The sequence below is a fragment of the Botrytis sinoallii genome (genome assembly GCF_014898435.1).
Source record: "Botrytis sinoallii strain Bc 23 chromosome Unknown BSIN_027, whole genome shotgun sequence".
In the NCBI taxonomy this organism is placed as follows: domain Eukaryota; kingdom Fungi; phylum Ascomycota; class Leotiomycetes; order Helotiales; family Sclerotiniaceae; genus Botrytis; species Botrytis sinoallii.
In genome coordinates, this window is record NW_024066054.1 from 725,032 (window position 1) to 741,008 (window position 15,977).

The 15,977-nt window shown below is 44.4% G+C and overlaps 6 protein-coding genes across 6 annotated transcripts; 3 read left to right on the plus strand and 3 right to left on the minus strand.

Annotated features, from left to right (window-relative positions):
• Window positions 1–1,471: 1,471 nt before the first annotated feature.
• On the plus strand, window positions 1,472–4,591 carry EAF02_010843 (uncharacterized protein; the record flags this gene model as incomplete). Its single annotated transcript, XM_038906891.1, has 1 exon — window positions 1,472–4,591. The coding sequence occupies one exon, from the start codon at window positions 1,472–1,474 to the stop codon at window positions 4,589–4,591; it is 3,120 nt and encodes a 1,039-aa protein (XP_038753439.1).
• Window positions 4,592–4,898: 307 nt separating this feature from the next.
• EAF02_010844 (uncharacterized protein) lies at window positions 4,899–5,372 on the minus strand (the record flags this gene model as incomplete). Its single annotated transcript, XM_038906892.1, has 2 exons — window positions 4,899–4,949; window positions 5,007–5,372. The coding sequence occupies 2 exons, from the start codon at window positions 5,370–5,372 to the stop codon at window positions 4,899–4,901; spliced, it is 417 nt and encodes a 138-aa protein (XP_038753440.1).
• A 241-nt stretch (window positions 5,373–5,613) lies between these two features.
• Window positions 5,614–7,402, plus strand: EAF02_010845 (uncharacterized protein; the record flags this gene model as incomplete). Its single annotated transcript, XM_038906893.1, has 2 exons — window positions 5,614–6,057; window positions 6,109–7,402. 2 exons carry the CDS (start codon window positions 5,614–5,616, stop codon window positions 7,021–7,023), a joined length of 1,359 nt encoding a protein of 452 aa, XP_038753441.1. The 3' UTR covers window positions 7,024–7,402.
• A 751-nt stretch (window positions 7,403–8,153) lies between these two features.
• Window positions 8,154–9,005, plus strand: EAF02_010846 (uncharacterized protein; the record flags this gene model as incomplete). The annotated part of the gene is made up of 1 exon (XM_038906894.1): window positions 8,154–9,005. One exon carries the CDS (start codon window positions 8,154–8,156, stop codon window positions 9,003–9,005), a length of 852 nt encoding a protein of 283 aa, XP_038753442.1.
• An 835-nt stretch (window positions 9,006–9,840) lies between these two features.
• Window positions 9,841–12,788, minus strand: EAF02_010847 (uncharacterized protein; the record flags this gene model as incomplete). Its single annotated transcript, XM_038906895.1, has 3 exons — window positions 9,841–11,221; window positions 11,289–12,327; window positions 12,377–12,788. The coding sequence occupies 3 exons, from the start codon at window positions 12,786–12,788 to the stop codon at window positions 9,952–9,954; spliced, it is 2,721 nt and encodes a 906-aa protein (XP_038753443.1). The 3' UTR covers window positions 9,841–9,951.
• Window positions 12,789–13,603: 815 nt separating this feature from the next.
• On the minus strand, window positions 13,604–15,409 carry EAF02_010848 (uncharacterized protein; the record flags this gene model as incomplete). The annotated part of the gene is made up of 3 exons (XM_038906896.1): window positions 13,604–14,683; window positions 14,732–15,232; window positions 15,287–15,409. 3 exons carry the CDS (start codon window positions 15,407–15,409, stop codon window positions 13,604–13,606), a joined length of 1,704 nt encoding a protein of 567 aa, XP_038753444.1.
• Window positions 15,410–15,977: the final 568 nt, after the last annotated feature.

The window sequence follows — 15,977 nt, forward strand, 5'->3', positions numbered from 1 at the left end:
ATGTGACTCGAATTTCAATTCGAATTCATTGAAGATGATAGAATGATCTTTTCGGAAGGAAGGGTTACAAATTCGAGCCAAGGATATCAAGATATGATTGGCTTAACTATCGTTAGCCGTTTTCTCTTTTTCTAAAAAAATGGAGCGACGACCGAGGAAAGGAAAGGAAAATACAGCATCTATCTATCTATCAGTAAGAAACAGTTGAAGGTCGCGACATTCATCTGACAATCTCCTTATTACTCAACAACGCAACACACAACCCTCCCCCGGAAGACTTCTCATTAGTTCCAATTCGCATTTTGGAGTATCATTCCGCGCTGCCTAGGCATTTCAAATATCTTCGGGTTGCTTATTCGGTCCACCAGTTGATTCAACCAACGTGTTACAGCAAGCATTCTCACATTGATTCTTACAAATCCGCAGAAGTTGTACGGTAGGGCTTCTTACCGCTTCGTCGCTGCCTTGATACCTTTTCTCTCCTTACCTTACCTTGCCTTACCTCACCGTACCTCACCGGACTACCGCACATTCGCAACTGACGGTCCGTACCTTATTATTAACCATCAAGCTACTACCTACCTACCTCTACCTCTACCTCCATCTCCACCTCCAACCCAACACAAACGTGACCTTGGATCCTTACACTCATAATTGGTCACGCTTTCACTCTCCTCTAATGTTATGTTGCAAATCATTTATTACTTTGGAACACAATATCTCTTGTCATCGCATCAATCATCACTCATCACTCATCAATCAAATCACCACAAATATTTCATTTTCATACTCACAGTCATATTCCACCCACGCACCCACCAATTCGACCATTCTGGATCTTCCAATTGCCATGGATAATTGACTGACACAACATATTTTGTTCTAGAAAATAACCGATTCTTCTTTTTTTTATTTATAATTCCATTATACCAACTCAACTATTTGCATCATCGCGTCATTGGTTGGTGAGTTGATAATTTCTGAAATTCTAGAAAGTCTTTTTTCCCCTTTGATCTTCATTAACGAAGCGTGGTTATTTTGGGGCGTTACTTTTTTAGTCACTAATCCTAATCTTACGTTAGCGTACAATTCAGGTGAAGAGAGACTCCGAGACTGTCAAAACAATTTGGGACCTCAACAGCGCGCGTCGATAGGTAAGACCTTGCCTTTCATTCCTCTCATTCCTATCCTTATGTTAGAAGGATGTCACGAGACATATTGTAGTTATTCATGCGCATGTTGATTGAATATCGTGGATGCGGTTGATAATAAAGTTGATGAAGCAATTGTTTCCCCCTTTGCTTCATTTGACCCATCAGCGCGTCGCGACTACATCGCGCTAGATTCTATCTTTGATTTCTGCGTCTGCTCCTTTATCCTACTGGATTTCAATGGATTCAAACTTAACTTTGATGATAACTAACACTTGTGCGCATCTGCAGATGGGTTGCCACTACTATCATCCACAGACATGAGCTCCTGGATGAACGACGCTGCCGTCCAAAACCACAATGGCGCAGGCTTCAATCATATGAACGAATCGAATACCGGAGGAAACATGATGGACCCATCGGGTTTTATGCCCACTTCATCATCCTTTGATCCCAATCAATTCCAGAATCAACAATTACAACAAAGAATGCAAAATGGTGGAATGCGCAATGGGTCGCCAGCCTTCAACAACCCCGTGTATCAAACCAATCCTGTTATTCCATCAAAGAGACCAAGGCCAAGGGAAGACAGTCTAGGTACATCACCCAGGCAAGCTTCGGGCATGCTACCTGGATCTCGCTCACAAACTCCACAACAAGCTGTCTATCCCAATTTTTCACCCAACAATGTCCCCCCACAACATGCGCCTCAACAGACACCATATTCGCATCTACAAAATGGATCGAGTAATGCTAGTCCGTCTCCAATCATGGCTAATCAGCTACGTCCTGGCGGTGTACCACAACGAGTTTCTACCGCTTCTCCCCATCCCTTCTCGCCTTCACAATCTGATCATGGAAGCCGAGTCGAGACACCACAAAGTAGTACATTTGCCCAGAACACTCCCTATGCACCTGCCTATGGTCAAAATTTTACTCCCCCACCAGGACGAACTTCGGCACCACCGCAAAGTGCGATGTCGACGCCACAAATGCCACCTGCTATGTCACAACCTCAAATGTATAATCAACAGGCCCAACCACCAAATCACCAACCGCAACAAAAGAACACTTCTTTGGACCAAACCAGGCAAATGTATCAGATGCGACTGCAACAATCACTTCAGCAGCAGCAACAACAACAGCAACAGCATCAACAACAGAGCAATCTACATGCTGCGCAACGACAGAACATGTCGCCCGGTGTAAATCCATTGTCTCAAGGGCAGATGATGCAAGCACCAAACGGTCAATTTGCTGGTATGCGACCTCAGCAAGCTTCGATGGCCCAAAATCAAAATCAGAACAATTTTCTCAAAAGCTTGGCTGCTTTCATGCTGTCAAAGGGTCTGCCTTTAGAGACGAATCCATTTGTAGGTGATAGACATATCAATATTTATGTTTTGTATGCGGCAGTTACCAAATATGGAGGATACAGGAATGTGACGGCCCAAAATGCATGGGGACAAATTGCGCAAGCCATTCAAATACATCCTTTGAGATATCAAAACGTGCCTCCGCAACTCAAGGCTCTATATGAGAGAAATCTTCTTGCGTTCGAGGAGGCTTTTCAATCCAATATGCAAAGGCAGAGAGCAGCCGCAATGAAGCAGGGCGGTGCTATCGGCGTACCCCAAATGTCGCCCACCAAACAAATGCCTCCATCGAACTCTATGCAAGCATCACATTACATGCAACAGCAGATCGCCCAACAGCAGCATCTCCAGCAGCAACAAACTACCCCCATGAAGCAAATGACACCTCTACATCATCCTCAACAACCTGTCATGAATGGTTTCTCAACCCCACAAGCCCCGCCAGTACATCCTTTAGGATCTCAAAGCCATGCTCGGAACAGTCTCTCGAGGAGTGTCGAGGCCACCCCGCCGCAAAATACCGGCATTTACCCAATACCGTCTCCAGCCTCAATACCCAAGTCTGGCAGTATATCATTGGCATCACCTCATCCTAACATGGTGCCGTCATTAGATGAGCCAAATCAAGATGAGCTAATGAACGTAGTCCTTCCTGAGAAGTTGAAGGTCTTTTCGCGGATTCCTGATGAAAATGGGGGCGCCCTCGATTTGGAGGTTCTCCGTGGCGAGGGGACTTCCTTGTTGAAATTAAAGCCAGATTTTCCACCATTGACTGAAATTGGTACCATCGACGTCCATGCCTTGACCATGAGCCTTCAATCCGGACTACATGCCGAAGTACGTTTGGCTTTAGATACTCTGGCCTTGGTGTCCTCCGAACAACGGCTACCAATAGAGTTGATGAAATGTGATGATTTGGTTGAGACACTGGTGGATTGCGCCGAGGATCAGGTTGAACTTTTAGCCGAAAACGCGGCAGAGGTATCGGATATGATGCTCATAAATTCATATGAAGATGTCGTTCGCGCCTGCCAGGCTGAGAAGCATGCCGTACAAGATATTCCACCTTTTGGATCGGAGGAATATCAGGTCGACCGAGCAGTCGAGAAGCTGATTTGCATTACTAGTATCTTGCGCAACCTCTCATTTCACGAACCAAATCTTTTGTTCCTTGCAGAAGAGGTTGTTATTAAATTCTTCTGCGTGGTAATACGGTATCTGGGAACTCGAAATATGCTACTTAGGACCAACCAGAACACGCTTGAATTTATGAAAGACGGTGTTATATTACTATCAAACATTGCACATGAGATCAAGTTACCTGGTCGCGAACAAGCGTTATGTTTATTGCATTTCCTATTAGCATTTGCGCCCTGCCCGCCCCCAAACGTAATGGGATCCGACAAAATCACATTTTCGCAGTACGACCCAACTATTCATTATTATATCTATCCTGCCGTTGATAGTCTTGCCAAGCTTCTTGCGCGGGATGAACCAAACCGAACCCATTACAAAACGATCTTTGCCTCTGACGTGTCTTCGTCTCCACCTTTTGACCTTCTGACAAGAACATTCGCTCTGTCTATCTCGGTGATACCTGATCAGCAAAAAGATCCTAAACGGGGAACCTTCCTACCTCTGGTTGAAGCCCGAAAGCCAATGTTGATGCAAGGCATACTTGCTGCGGAGCTTCTGGCAAACCTTGCACCAGGATACGACAGTGGCATTGCAAAAGCTTGGTTGACTTCAGAGGATGGGTTTGCAAAGAATCTTTCACACCTTGTATTAACATTATGTCACGAAGCTCCACAAGGTCCATCGCATGGCAGAGTTTCTGCCGTACCTAAAACGGCAGAGGAAGAGGCAATGTTACAAATAGTTCTTGGTGGAATTGGAATATTACGCCGACTGGCTGAAAAGGCACGAGACCCCGAAGATCCGACCTCTATGATACCCATACCTGGAATGCCAACGACGGAACGAATAATAAAACTACATGAACGCAAACAGCCTAGGCTGAAAGAGGCATTGCGACAATTGTGCACTTTTACAAGTCTTGGCTAATGAGTGGTTGGGTTTTCATATATGTATTAAGGTTCATAGACGCATGAATTAATAGCGTATGGAGTCGGCGTTTGTAATTTGATATATCTGCATGCCAAGCGTGGCATTTTCTTGATGTCTGTGATTCTTGTGGTATGGCTGGTATTGGTTTGTGTACAAGGGGTGATGGGTTCTCTTGAAAAGTAAGAGTGTATTGTACATATAGGCATTGAGTGTGTAGAATGATAATCAAAGCAAAATATTGCTTTTGAAACAACTAAACCCGTATAAATTCTTTCTCGTCCATGAATGTGTTGCAAGTCTCCCACTAAAAATGTCGCTCCTTGAGGAACTCCTTTACTTCCAGTTTGCACCACCCCTGTGATATGGTCAGTAAACTCATGGACTAAACCTCCATAAGGACTACACAACATACCTTGATTATGATATGCTTCGCCAATTGATTGACCCGAATCTCCTTGTCGGTGAATGCCTCTTCTAATTGCTCCTTCAACTTCATGATATCTCCTTCAATCTTTCTAATTTTTGTCTGCCTCAAGTTACCACCTGCTTTGGAAAGTGCATATACTGGCAGTTGTTTGGACGGCGTTCGAGATACATAGTACGGTTGATTCGGGGCTGTCGCAGGTGTAGTTTGTGAGGGAATTGGCGTCGAGGTTGAAATTGCTTCCTTTCTTGGGCTCGAGGAAGAGGGGTTCGTAGATAGTCTAGCAACACCAAGGAAATATCGTAAAGTGGTTGGTCTAGGCAAAGCCATAGGTCTAAGGAACTGTAGTGACATCGTAAGGGATATGAGGTTGTGGAAAGATTGATTTTTTGATCAATTATCTTCCCCAAACTTCATTCGAACGTCGCGAACTTCTCAAAGACAAAAAAAGACGCTAATAATTTAAGCTACCCTCCACTAGCGCAAAATTTTGTAGGCGGGCGCACACAATCATCAAATTCCGACATCTTTATCCTGCGAAAGCGTGAACCCCACCACTATTTCCAACTCACGACAGCACAATAGGATCGCAATCATGGCGGACAATACTCCCACGACTGCGAATGACCTTCTTAATGATGCTGCTCAAGCAGCGGCCAAGAGCCCCGAGGAAATCGCCAAAGAGAACGATCTCCTTCCCAAACTCATCACCCACCTCGACAGACATTTAATCTTCCCTTTGCTACAGTTTGTCGGTGACCAAGATGACGAGCCATCGCCAGAAATCACAAAGGCAAAATTCGAATTGTTGAAGAAGACCAACATGACAGATTATGTTGCCAGTCTCCACTGCGAAATCGAGGGTGTGGACGAAGCACCAAAGGAATACGCGAATAAGAGACAAGAAATTCTTCAAAGATTAGAAATTTTCGGACAAGAGAGCGAAAAAATCACAGATCTGTTAGGCAGAGAGGATGTTGTTACTGGACTGAGAAGCGACAAGGTTGCTAACTTGGAGTTCTTGAAGAAGGAGCATGATGTACGTATGGGAATTTTGTGTCACTGAAAATTTAACCTAACAAAGAAACAGGTCACAATTGAGATGGTTAACGTCTTATACGACTTTGGTAACTTCCAATACAGCTGTGGAAACTACGGAGCGGCTGCCGAACTCCTTTACCAATTCAGAGTCCTCTCTACCGACGATGACAAAGTCACTGCAGCAACATGGGGTAAATTGGCTTGTGAGATCTTGACTGGAAACTGGGAATCCGCTATGGAGGAAGTCCAAAAAGTGAAGGAATCGATCGAGACCAAACTCTTCAACAAACCTCTCGCACAACTTCATCACCGCACCTGGCTCATCCACTGGGCTTTGTTCCCATTCTTCAACCACGAACCCGCTCGTGATGTTATCTGCGACCTCTTCTTCTCCCCAGCATTCATCAACACCATTCAAACCGCCTGCCCATGGATTCTTAGATACTTGACTGCTGCAGTCATTACCAACCGTAACCGTACACGCAACACTGGTCAATATCAGAAACAACTCAAAGATATTATTCGTATTGTTAAACAAGAGAACTACGAATACTCGGACCCCGTTACCGATTTCATCAAGGCTTTATACCTTGACTTCGATTTCGAGGAAGCACAAAAGAGACTCTCCGAAGCTGAGGAAGTTCTCCGTTCCGATTTCTTCCTCGTCGCCGCCTCTGAAAACTTTGTTGAGGCCGCAAGACATTTGATCAGTGAGAGCTACTGCAAGATCCATCAAAGAATTGATATCAAGGATTTGAGTGCAAGATTGGGTTTGAACCAAGATGATGGTGAAAAATGGATTGTCAATCTCATCAGAGATACCAGAGTTGACGCCAAGATTGATTACAAGGAAGGAACAGTTGTCATGAACCACCCACCAAGCAGTGTATACCAACAAGTAATTGAGAGGACGAAGGGAGGATTCTTCAGAACACAAGTTCTGAGCGCAGCTGTTGCGAAGTAAGGCGAATCTACACTTTAGGGGATTGGAGAGAGGTTAGGAGCGTGGAAGCTGTTATCTAGGTCTCTCGTAATGGGTAGATGGGATCACGCATACTGAACGATATGTATATGGTCGGTCTGTTACGATCTGGTCTGGTCTGCATGGCTTTAAGCTGGCTGGCGTTTGGATTGGGGAAAATAAATAGCAAAAATGGAATGAGAACGAAATGATATAGTAGATTTCAGTCTTAGCTGTGCCCTATTGACAATCGAAATGTATGGGGATGATGAACGCAAGACATGCTGGAAATAGAAGCATATGGGGGAGCTGAACAGATGTATTGAAAGCAAATGATTATATGAACTCGTTGCTTGCACGAATAAATCAAATTTCTGGATCTATGATTTGCTTAACGAACTGTCTGCTGAATTGGACCGCCTCCTTGATATATTCCGTCTCTCTTTTGCACATTGCATTTGCATACTTTCCTACTTCAGCAACTGGATAGGTCAAACGAGTATAACCTTAAGTTATAGAGGTAGTCCTCATACTTCTGTTTCATTCTTGGTATTAGTAGACGTGCACCAATTTTTATGTTTGGACAGTCTGCTTTTGAATTCAAGGGGATGAGTTGGTGGATAGATACTGGATGAGCCATGCCCCTCTCTCTCTCGTTTGATCAAGTAGGTGGCAGTTTGTGTGGTTGGTGATACTGGCAAAATACACAATGCATGCTAGATTCTAGATGATGAACCGAAATAGAACAAAGCAGTGCAAAGGATTTCGATTTTTTTGGAATTATTTTAAGTTTTCTTGTTCTGCTGAATAAAGATACTTGTCTTTTCCATTCACTACAATCCTATTGTGAAGCTTTCTTTATCTCCTAACAAGGGAGAATTGAGTACAATGAGATTGACAGAACAATGCCCTTCGTCCTTTAAAATGCCTCTTGTGCCGCGACATGTTTTCTTCCTTTCCATTTTACGAAAACATTCTAAGTTACACATCTCATCTTCTATCTGCCTTTACGTTTATATTCACAGTCGATCATATATTATCTACACTAAATAATTCTCGAGACACATACATCAACATCCATCAAACCCACACTCTGAACTTCACAAAGCGAATCAACCATCACCCACCCAACCATGCCCAAACAAACTCGCACCCCGGGACAACCCCTCCAAGAACGTCCGCACCTAGACTCCCACGTCCAACAAACCCTCAACCGAGCCCTCTTCCGCGAACCCACGCTCGCTCGTCGCCAAAAACAAGCACAGCTGCAACGCAGAGGAACCCTCGCACAGAGAGCCGTTCAAAGACCCCATGTAAGTATCTTCACCGAATCCGATTCTGACATCTTTCCTTTAGTGCATACTCCTTCCTTTACCGTTTCGCCCGAAGATGCATTTGCTGTTCGTGGGAGCGGGGTTGGTTCGCCCGTTTCGCCTTTGACTCCTGAGGCTCTGTCTCAGGAACAAACTCAAGAGCAAGCTCAAGAACAAGCTCAAGAACAAGCAAAATACACCCTCGAAATCGAACCCGCGACACCAGCCTCAGAACTCGAGCCCCGTGGTGCATCGATGTATACGCATTGGTATTTTGATCATCAGGCGGCGAATCACTATGATGAGAAACATGTGAGTATGAGTGATAGGTCTGCGTTTACGATGATGAGTGGAGGGTTGGAGAGGAGGAGGAGGGGAGTGAGGATGAGTGTTAAGAGGGTGAGGACGTGGATTCGGGAGAAAGCGGAGAAGAAGGAGAGAGAAAGGGGAGAGAGGAGACGGGAGAAGAAAGGGGAGTTGGTGGTTAAAGAGAGGGTTTTGGGGTGTGAGGAGAAGGAGGGATGTGAGGGGAAGGGGATGAGAGGAAAGTTGGGCGCGGTGATGAAGAGGGGGACGGATAGGTTAAGGAAATTGGTGCCTGGGAAAAAGAAGGAGAAGAAAGAGGAGTGGAGAGTTTTGGATAGGATTACGGGGTTTCAGACTATTGAGTAAGTAGGGTGAGTACTCTAGGTAGGTCTTTGATTTCTCTTTCGTTCTTTCTTTTCTTCTCTCATTTTTGCATTGCCTCATTCTTTGCGGGATATTAATTTGTTTGTTTTGAAGTCATATATATATAATACACTATACGCATAATTGAGAGAATATTTCTACTCCTAATTTGTGACCCACTGATGTGCTGTGATGAGTGAGATGTTACTTTGATTTCTGTCAGGAGTAAGTATTGGTGAAATCATTTACCACATCTAGTACAAACCCTATTTATAAACAACTGTATGTTCCAGACGAATGGTACCAAAACGAAGCGAGTGCCGATATAGGGAAACTAATCTAGCTAAAAGATATAGATGGTCTGATCAGTACCATACAATACACAGGCCAGAAATTCTCTCAAAAACAATCCTCTTTCTCCATCATCACACACGTCAATCATGCATCACCAACTCACACCGAACCAAAAGTCGAATATAAACCCAACATCACGAATCTACTATTTGTCGCCCTCCAAGAAATATCGACGACGAATATCCCCCGCCGAAAAAGCAAAAAGAACATACAACAGTGGGGATTCGCTGGTGGTCACCCACCCAACTACTAATCCACCGATCTGAAGCTTGTGTATGGCAGAGCGGACGGGATGCCCAATTCTCTTCAGTCTATGGTCGTATGTGTTAGAAGATTGCTGAATTGGATATATATTGGGGTGTGTTAATTCATCCTGGTCTCAAAAGCGAGGGGTTGCACACACGAGATTAGGTTTGGCTTGATCTTACCCTCACTCAGTCTGGGTATTGCACTTGGAGTGTCTGCTTTGGTCTTGGGCTTGATTGTAAGGTATGTAGATATTGTTATTCAGATAGAACTAACTGTTGCTTTGTGAAGGGATAGTAGATAGTGAATGTCGTGAATGAAAAAAACCCGCAGGTGCACTAGCTAATTCTCACTTCCGTCGCAAAGGGTATGGATTCCTCATCACCATCCTATGACCCTCATCCATATGATGATATGATTCCGCAAACTCAAAGAGTTTACCGGCCAAACAAGCTTCGTGAAGTTCTAGCGGATTTGCCTCTCTCAGAAGTCTCTTGTAAATCTCCAACAGAATGCAGGTTTCCTCAAAAGTCTGGCAATTCATGAACCCATAATCCACTTGTAGTGTTGCATTTGGTGGAAACTCGGCGAGATCGTTAATGGCTACGCACTGTTTCAAAGACCAGACTGAAGGTTGTGGTCCGGAGGGTGATTCCGATAGAAACCGTTCCAGGAACTTGAATTCTAATCGCATTTTTGTCAGACCTTTGGAGTCTATGAGTTCGATTAATGTACCAGACTCGTACGCATGCCAGAACTCTGCAAAGGTAGCTGTTGGCGGCGCCGGACCATAGAACAAGTGTTGAGTATTGCCTCGAAGGTCCTCAAGAAGTTCATTCCCGAGTAGTAATCGTGCATAGAGCACTCCAAGCGCGTTTTCCTCTCGCTCGCCATTGCAAGTGCAAAAGCCAAAGTTGTACCAGTTCGTTTGGATAGGATTTGGATGTATCATATGAAGAGCCATAGCTAGAAGTTCATAGCATTGCATCTTGGCCTCGGGTTTTAGTTGACTTGGCTGTTTATGCTGGTCTTCTTTGTCCAAACAAACTCGGGCTTGGTCGTAAAATGTGGCTAGCAGATTCTGAGTTGACTCCTCTTGAGTTAATGGTTTCTCTAAAATATGTAGATTGTCCAGAAACCACGGAAAATACCCCCCTCGGTTAGCTTCGCTGATTTGATAGAAGTGCTTTTTGATGTTGGCAATAAGGGTACTCTCAACTTGCCATCTGTGAATGTCTTCGACTGGGACACCGCCGAGCCACAACCCCTTATAAAGCCCCAAAAGGTTAGATCGATCGGCAAATGACGACAGATGATTGAAACCAAAATCCTCAAGCACTTCCTCCTCATCAGGAATGGTATCCTCAGATATATTTCTATATAGATAATCAGCCGAGGTGAGCGGTCGCTTGGCACACGTGAACACATGCGACCCGTGTGTCCTGGTTTCGCATGATTCACTGCAATAGAAATCTATATTACAGATACTGCACAGTCGCGATGTCGCGATGTCACAGGTGCTGCATTCACCAAGTTCTTCTGACTCTACCAATGTGCCGTCTGACAGATTTCCCCAGGTAGGCTTCGGGGAAGCGGCATCACTCTTTCCTACCGATAATCTGTCCGGGTCTCAGCTCTTGCATAACAGTTTCAACAAATGAAAGATTATATCTCGATCCTTCTTACCTATTGAATAGCCCAGCAACTCTTTCTTGCTCCATTTTCTTTTTTCTTCGCTCTATTACCAGGTGCTTACCTGAATTTTCAGCCTTGGGGTCACTGAATATGCTGCTTCCACCAACAACAGACGTTTTTTCAAGTCGTACTGCTTTGTCGAAGTCTGACTTCAATTCTTTCTCAATGTCCTTTTGCACTTGTATCACTGATTTGGCTACTTTATCCGCCTGGTTAGAAGCTAGTCCTGTTACCTCGGGTACCGTCCAGGGTTTGAATAGTCGTCCATGGCAACCTCTTGTACCAATTTTGCCATATGCTTTAAGGAAACGCGAGCACATGAAACAGCTATACTTGCTGCAACCAAAATAGGCGAATGATTGATCCAATAACCGCTCATTCTTACTCAAGAACAGAATCATTTGAATCTCAGCATGTATGTTAAGTGCCTGCTTTTGCAACTTCCCGTACTCCCGCTCAGCTTTGGCAACAGTCCAGCTTGGCCCGATCACAGTTTCAACTGTCAAGGTGTCGGTCGGTTGATCAAGGAGATTCAAGGTCTCTCTTAGCTTGAGTGCATCCTTGAGCGCCTTTTGCGGTATCCTATCACCGGTCACTGGGATTATGGTGACATTGCTGAAACTTGGGAGCTTGAGAGAAACCTCTTTGAACTTCTCAAGTATGACCCGAAGCCTACCGAGAAAACAAATATCAATCCATAGTTTTCTAGTTTGTTTCGTAGACTTCGGAGATGTTTGGAGAAGCTCCTCGACGACTTTGCTCTTTCGTAGTTCATATGCTTTTGTGACAAGCGTGCCATTTCTGTCGATCAACCTCTGACCCGCCTCTAGCCTAGCAAAGGTGTGATTTTGAAGAACCAAAAGTTCGTTACGTGCTGTAGCGAACCTGTCGTTATTGTCATCGTTTAATGTGGTGTTGCAACTCTTGAGGCTCAGTCTCAGGTTCGGAATATAAGTTTCTTCGAGACGGTCTTCATAATACGCCAACATTTCATTCCAAAGCACCTCCTCGACTATTCGGTTCGGCAAGTCTTCACAAAAAGTTAGATTTGACTCAAGGGTTGATTGGTTAACAGGTACCTTTTCCGTGGAACAAGCCACTTAGACGCTTGCTTAACTTCTCAAAGAAAATATTGTCCACAATCTGAAAGCCTCCATTTCGGGTGATCCAAAGCGTCACATTCTCCTCGCCCTCCATCATACTGGAACATGCAACATATTTGCCGCCTTTTCTATTAGCAGTCAATTCCGCCAGGCAATCCAGGAACTTTGTCTTCAATTGATGATATCCTGAATCTGAAATTTGGTCATGGTAGCTTGTGTCTACACTAATCGCATCGCTGTCGGTAGTAGACTCGTTCTTGTCAGACAGCTCCGTGCCCAAGGAGACTGGCTCAACTTGTCCATCGTTTCGAAGTGCAAGAAGATTTGCGTAGGCAGTGAATTCTCGTTTATTAAGTCCTAGGAGATTCCAGTTAAAGTCTTGAGTCATGATGCTAGATTTATGGATGATTTTTGTGAGCCATTTAATGAAGGTGTGAAATATTAACCATGTCATGCGTGCATGCGGAGGTGACCATTATCGTATCACAGAACATACGCCACAATATGTGGCTTTGCCATGTAAACTCACAATTGCAAAGTCTAACATGACAGTCAGTCTATTGAAACTTGAAGTTGAAAGCATATCAGCGTTGGTAGGATTGAAGTAGAAATTAACCTAGTTCGTCCTTGATTTATGCTCGTGATTAGTGGGTTCGCGCTTACTAGAGAGTATATGGAAGTTTTGTATTATCAGAAAAGAAGCTGAGAATTGAGAAGTCTCGGACTTTTCACGTGAGAACATGTTACAAGATCTATTGAAAAGAGATTATTGATGAAAAGGGTAGGTTTATGTATGGGATAAAATACTTAGACAAATCTGCCATCTGGGGGAGCATCTCGTTTGTGATTTCGCTATGAGTTTATTGATCCATTGTCTGACTTGAAATTCTTCAAACTTTTAGGAATTCGTTATTTCAATAAACTCATTAATGGCATAATGCCAAAACCCAAGAGACTGTCGCTATTGGGTTGTGTTCTGGACTATCGAATACACTGATCTGGTTTGAGGTAGCCATTTCCTCTTTGAAAAAATACGGATCAACACAAGCTAGAGTACTAGTCATGAGGCAACAAACGGGCAAACAATGTACTCAAAAACGTATGCTATACATGTATATAAACTAAACTTAAACATTAAAACCACGACTAGTGTTTATATACGTGAATATTAATATATCGCATCAATCCGCATCCACATCCGAACTATTCGTACAACGCTTGTTGCCACCATGCACATCTGTTGTTTGCAGTGGTATCAGTTTGCACACTCCCCAAACCAGTAGTTCCAAGAACGATTGTCGTGGCATTGCTTTGGTATTCTGGGAAGAATGGCACTCTAACCCCATTGGGATTACCTGTCATAGCGAAGTTCATGATGTATCTTTGTAAATCAGCTGCTATGGTAGCGTTTACTGGCAACCCATCGTTTGAGGTAGTAGTGTCACCATTGAAGAACGTGTATGCAATGTCTTCGCCGTGAAGTCCGGGTGGAACGGCAAAGTAGTAGGAGTGTGTTTCGTTAAGGAACGCGGTGTTCAGGTAGCGAGTGTTGCACGTGAAAACAATTTCGGCTGTGATCAGGGATGCTCGTTCCCAAACACTCGTGTATGGATAAGAACCATTGTAGACTGGTGGATAAAGGGTTCCAGTCACGTAGGCCAGTGTGGAATTGGATATGGTGGGCAGAGTTGTTGTAAGATCGGTAGCGATATCGGCGTCTGTAGAGAAGAAGGGAGATGTGAAGAATGCACCTTCATTGGAATTGTGCCCTGTCATGATCTTGACGTTCGTATCGAATTTGCCCTCAAGAAGTAATTTGGCCGGTAACTCAGGTACATAAGTACCGTCAACTGCCGGTCCGAAAGTAAAAGTACCATAAGGAGCCGATCGCGCAGTAATAATAGTATTAAGCCCGGCCAGCGTAGCGAAGTCGAGATTTCTCAAATCCGATACGGAGGTGATGTTAGGTCCAATAAGTTCTTGTGCTTGAGTGATGACGTTTTGAAAAGTCGCCTCTTGTTGGGCATCAGAATAAACGGGGGGATAGCCAGGACTTTGTAGGATGGCCTGAGAGAAAGGCGCATTGCCATTGCTACCACCATATGCTGTAATGTGATGCATGATCGACCCAGCTCCAGCCGATTCGCCGATAACTGTCACTCGATCCGCATCTCCACCAAAGAGGTAAATATACTTTTGTATCCATTCCAAAGCCAATCTTTGATCAAGAAGAGCAGCATTTGCTGCTCCACTTTCCTCGAATGTGGGACCAGAAAGCCATCCCTATACCTGGTCAGTTACTTTCCTCCAAATCAATGGATATGAACTTACAAAGAGACCAAGTCTGTAGTTCAAAGCAACATAAACTACACCTTCATCCCCATTCTCTTGACTCCTTGAAATCAACGTGGCCGGGTTGCCTGATCCAAATTTTGATCCGGCGACATAACCACCTCCATATAACCAAACAACAACGGGGGCGCTACTTTCACCACAAGAATCGTATATAGACTTTGGGACAATGACATCGAGGAACAAGCAGTCCTCTGAAGTCAACGGTGCTGGCGCGGCGAGTCCCGAGATAGTGAGATTTTTCTCGACTGCCTCTACTTCTGCCTCGACGAATTTCAAGGTAGCTGTATTAGCTCCTTGAAAATAGTACGAAGCGACTTCTTCCCAATAAGGTGTTCCCTGCGCACAGATAGCACCCTGCTGGCCATCGTTGATGGTTCGGTTTACTTCAGTTGGTTCGATCGGAGCGGCAAATCGAAGATTTCCTATAGGCGGGGCTGCGTATCGAATATTCGAGAAGTTGTAGTACTGTCCTGTCTCCTGTAGTTGTATTTAGCATCCACTCCAGAACGTGACCGATTTGAGATGGCATACATTTATCGTAGCCCGGTGAAGTGCGTAGTCAAGATCAACGACTGGTAGGGAAGCATTAGTGGGCAAAGCGTAGGCAGTTTGAACTGCACAAGCTGCAATTACAACGGCCTTGATTGCAATCATGTTTATTTTTTAGAAAGGAGGCAATTTGCAGTGGAGCAAACGGCATAAAACAACCTTTGAAGAGGGGAAGCCATCTCGTATATAACGATCTCAAGTCAGCGTGCAACGGTACATCTGCTTCGTTGCCACGGTGGTTTATCAACCAACACTTGTTTTGGCGCCCCAAAATTATATTAATTACATTGTTGCAACTTGCAAGTCTGCAAAGGCTTGCCATTAACTCGATATTCGGAAATGAGCATTTAATCGGTGCACTAGCAACAGGCGGGGATGACTGGTTACTAGGATAAAGACGGTATGAAGATTTTAGAAGCTGTCATCCAAAGACAGGAGAAGGGACTACCTGGCACCTAGCCACTCATAGCTAAGAACTCATCGGGAACAATCCCTTTAGAGATGTGCTTTGAAATTCATTTCAGGGGTAAGGACAATTTAGTCCGGGGAGAAAGGAACATTCTATCGAAGATCTCACTCGTATACAGCTGAGAGTGACATGCCTACGCGTTCACATCACACGCGAGATCTGCATTGAGATGAAGTTGCGAAGTCTAGGGGTTGCTAATCCAGT